This window comes from Impatiens glandulifera, chromosome 1 (genome assembly GCF_907164915.1).
Source record: "Impatiens glandulifera chromosome 1, dImpGla2.1, whole genome shotgun sequence".
NCBI lineage: Eukaryota > Viridiplantae > Streptophyta > Magnoliopsida > Ericales > Balsaminaceae > Impatiens > Impatiens glandulifera.
In genome coordinates, this window is record NC_061862.1 from 23,970,284 (window position 1) to 23,974,115 (window position 3,832).

The 3,832-nt window shown below is 33.8% G+C and overlaps 1 protein-coding gene across 1 annotated transcript; it reads left to right on the forward strand.

Moving 5' to 3' along the window:
- Window positions 1-555: 555 nt before the first annotated feature.
- Window positions 556-3,612, forward strand: LOC124921249 (cell division control protein 6 homolog B-like). The gene is made up of 15 exons (XM_047461876.1): window positions 556-829; window positions 967-1,069; window positions 1,156-1,376; window positions 1,523-1,597; window positions 1,678-1,787; window positions 1,868-1,974; window positions 2,078-2,137; window positions 2,215-2,288; window positions 2,381-2,431; window positions 2,535-2,584; window positions 2,741-2,951; window positions 3,032-3,094; window positions 3,177-3,272; window positions 3,370-3,459; window positions 3,547-3,612. The coding sequence occupies exons 1-15, from the start codon at window positions 602-604 to the stop codon at window positions 3,580-3,582; spliced, it is 1,575 nt and encodes a 524-aa protein (XP_047317832.1). The 5' UTR covers window positions 556-601; the 3' UTR covers window positions 3,583-3,612.
- The last annotated feature ends 220 nt before the right edge of the window (window positions 3,613-3,832 follow it).

Here is a 3,832-nt window from a genome sequence, read left to right on the forward strand (position 1 = left end):
ACTAAATTTTAAAGACTAAATAAATAAATATTTCCATTCTCAATGTATATAATATATATATACTTGAAATGTAATATATAAAATATTAAACTTTGTTTTTATTTATTGAACTGTTTGAAAAAATATACTTGGCTGAAAAAAGCTTTGAAGGTGGGTTATGCTATCTAACTTTATAAAATAAATTTGGTTTAAAAAATCATTCATGTTTCATATAAATATATGTATCTAAAAAATAATATGTACCAAAATATTTTTCATTAAATAGTTCAAATAAAACTTACTTATAATTGAAAATAATAATAACCACAAATAAAATTACTTATTTTTTTGGTCAAACATATCTAATTGCCTGAATAGATTAATCATTAATGCAGTAGTATAAAATTGGATTAGTAAAAAAAATGAAAAAAATAAAAAGAGACTAGTATGCGCGTACACATAAAGATATAAATGGCGCGAAAATGAATTTCACGCCACTAAAATTTTCCCGCTAAAATAAAGAGAATATATATTGGTATCCGTCGCAGTGCCCATTACAACAGACCCTCTCCATCGTCAACGCCTTTGATATCGCGCGATTACAGTTTCCAATCGCCTGAAAATGCCATCCATCGCCTCAAACACTCCGTCGCTTCTCGCCGGGGACTTGCAATCTAAAGATACCGATGATATCGCTGACGCGGTTCTGAATCATTCAAGTCCACTCAAACGAAGACTCCGGTCAGATTCGTCGGGGATGAAAAATCTGAACCCGTGCACTCCGACAAAGTGGAAATCTCCACGTCGATGCGTCGCCGATAGTCCGAATAGCCCTGCAAATGCTTCTCCGGTGAGTTAATCATCTCTTACTTTCATCTATTGAATCATGAATCATGATTACGGAGACTGTGTTTGTTATAGACAAATTAAGGAAACCGAATCAATTTCTGCCAATTTCATCTTAAGTCGTTTGACGGTTATCTGCAGAGAATTGAGAACGTGTCAGGTTGTAAGATCGTCAAATCGAAGAAATCGCTAGTGAAAAAAATGTCTGATGTCAGCGTAGATGAACAAAAATGGAATCCGAAAGGCAAGTGGATCTTCCTTACATTACATATATGGTTTACACAAAACTGTTTGATAAATATTGATTGAATCTTTCGAATCTCATAGCAGATCCGGAGCAGATGAGTGCTTTGAAGGAAACACTGCATGTGTCAAAGGCTCCTACCACGATTGTGTGTAGGGAACAAGAGCAAACTAGGATTATTGATTTCTGCAAGATATGCATAGAGGATGAAAAGGCTGGAAGTTTGTATGTATGTGGATGCCCAGGCACTGGTAAATCATGGTCAATGGAAAGGGTTCTAGAATCTGTAATTGATTGGCGTAATCAAGTAAGCCAATTGTTTCTACATTTATCCAAGTTTCATTATTGGTCTATTTTCAATTGAAGAATTGTTTTTACTAGTTAATTATAGTCTTGCCTTTTGTGCATATCATACTTTTTTGTTGCTAATTTTGCAATTGCTGCTATTCTTAGGAAGGACTTGTATCACCTGATGTGTTAACTATAAGCTGTACTACTCTAACAAGCACTAATGAGATTTTCAGCAAGGTTAGAAGATGGTGATTCTTTTCTCCATTTTGAACACAGTATTACCGTGCCGTGAATTAACCCTCTAGTGTTATTAACAGATTCTTGATAAAGTTCAACCGCAAAGGAAAACTAAGAGTGCCGTTTCACCTCTCCAGCATCTTCAGAGCTTGTATAGCCAGAAGCAGTCTACTATTGGCATGAAGTCGTTGTAAGGACACCTTCATATGTCTTCTATTGCTCACAATGGTCTGAAACAATATCTAAAACTCGTATTTCTATTGCTCACAGAGTGATTGTTGCTGATGAGTTGGACTATTTAATTACAAAAGATCGAGCAGTGCTTCATGATCTCTTTATGCTCACAACATACCCATTTTCAAAATGCATATTGATAGGTACAATGCTGACGAATTGTTTGCCTTTTGTTCTCTTGATTCTGCAACATATAATTGTCAAGTTCTTTGTTTTTGAGAATCAATTTTTTACTTGCTTTTACAGGAGTAGCCAATGCCATTGATTTAGCTGATAGGTTTCTCCCAAGACTGCAGTCATTAAATTGTAAGTAAAACCCCTTGTACAACTTCTTATCTTGACACTTAACTAGTATTGATTATGATAAAAACAAATTGTTTCAGGCAAGCCATTGGTGATAACTTTCCGAGCCTACTCTAAGGATCAGATTCTCAAGATTCTCCAGCAGAGGCTAATGGTAATTGTTTGTGTTTCCTTTGGTTGATAATATTAATTTAATACTTGTTTTAGCAATGTTTCCTTATTTTAAAATGTTGTTTCCTGTAACAGGAACTTCCATACAATACCTTTCAACCACAAGCCTTAGAACTATGTGCTAGAGTAAGATTAATCTAAGTTTATATTTTTCGGATAAATTCTACTCAAGTTATTGATGATCATATATTGCAAGGTCATAATTTGTTGTATATTTTAAATATGACAGAAAGTTGCATCTGCATCTGGAGATATGAGAAGAGCCTTGTGCATTTGCAGGTTAATTAATTTTCTTTGTATTTCTTATGTAGTAAGTAGTATATGTTCTTAATAAGAGTAAAAAAAAGACTTGTTACAAGTTGTGATTTATCATAAGAAAAACCACAGAAATTCCAGTAAATTAAAGGTTGTTCCATTTTTCACAAACAATCTCAGGACTGCAATTGAGATACTGGAAGCTGAGTTGACTGAATCCAATCCAACCCTTGATATGGAATCGGGAGAGAATGTTTGTCCAAATCAATTGACTGCTCCGGCTCTCCCAACTACTAGTCTTGTAAGAGTTGATCATATGGCTGTTGCGTTGTCAAAAGCATTCAAATCACCAGTAGTGGATATTATACAGTCACTTCCACAACATCAACAGGTTACATACATACATGATACATATTTTTGTGATTTATGTTATGAAAGTGTGAATTATCTGACATTGTTGACATAAATCAGATTGTGCTTTGTTCTGCTGTAAAACTTTTCCGGAAGGGAAAGAAGGAAACAACTCTAGGGGAGGTAAACTAAACTAAAATGCCCTCTAAGTAAGTTGATGATCATTGAATTTGTAATGTGAAGTTGATCATCATTGAATTCTCAGGTGATAAAATCTTACATGGAGATATGCAAATTGATACGCATCCCAGCAGTGGGACTTACAGATTTGTCAAGCATGTGCAGAATATTAGGTGACCAGGTAGGTGACCCACCCACCAACAATTATTTATGTAATATAATTTTTATGGAAAAGTAATTAATCAGTTGGTTAAAAATCCATAATTTATTTATTATAGGGGCTTCTTAAACTTGGGCAATCACGAGAAGAAAGATTGAGAAAAGTATCACTAAAAGTGGATGAAGCAGATGTTACATTTGCCCTTCAGGTAATCTTGTTTGTTAAATTTCATTGGCAACTTTTCTTGTAATTGATGTCAATATTTATAATTTTGTTTGTTTGTTTGTTGTTATAGGGTATCCGACTCTTCAGAAGCTGTCTCCAGTTGTAACAAACACAAATACAATATGTAATGAGTTTTAGTTTCACACTCACCATCTAAAAAGCACAAACACAGTTTAGTAATTAATATACAATTGTACTAGTTAGTACACCTTTGTCTGTAATGTCACATTTCATAGAGTTAGTAATACCCTTTAATTCAAACAAAACCAAAGGCAAAATTTGCCAAGACACTGACAATTATTATTATTGTTATTAATATAAATTTATTTATACACTAGTACTCTACTCACTCACCT

What these genes read in the sequence shown, in the direction of transcription:
- LOC124921249 (XM_047461876.1), top strand. Translation starts at nt 602, where the DNA reads ATGCCATCCATCGCCTCAAACACTCCGTCGCTTCTCGCCGGGGACTTG. An exon ending in GCCCTGCAAATGCTTCTCCG is followed by an intron (nt 830 to 966) that starts GTGAGTTAATCA and finishes GGTTATCTGCAG; the next exon opens with AGAATTGAGAACGTGTCAGG. An exon ending in AAGACTGCAGTCATTAAATT is followed by an intron (nt 2,138 to 2,214) that starts GTAAGTAAAACC and finishes AAATTGTTTCAG; the next exon opens with GCAAGCCATTGGTGATAACT.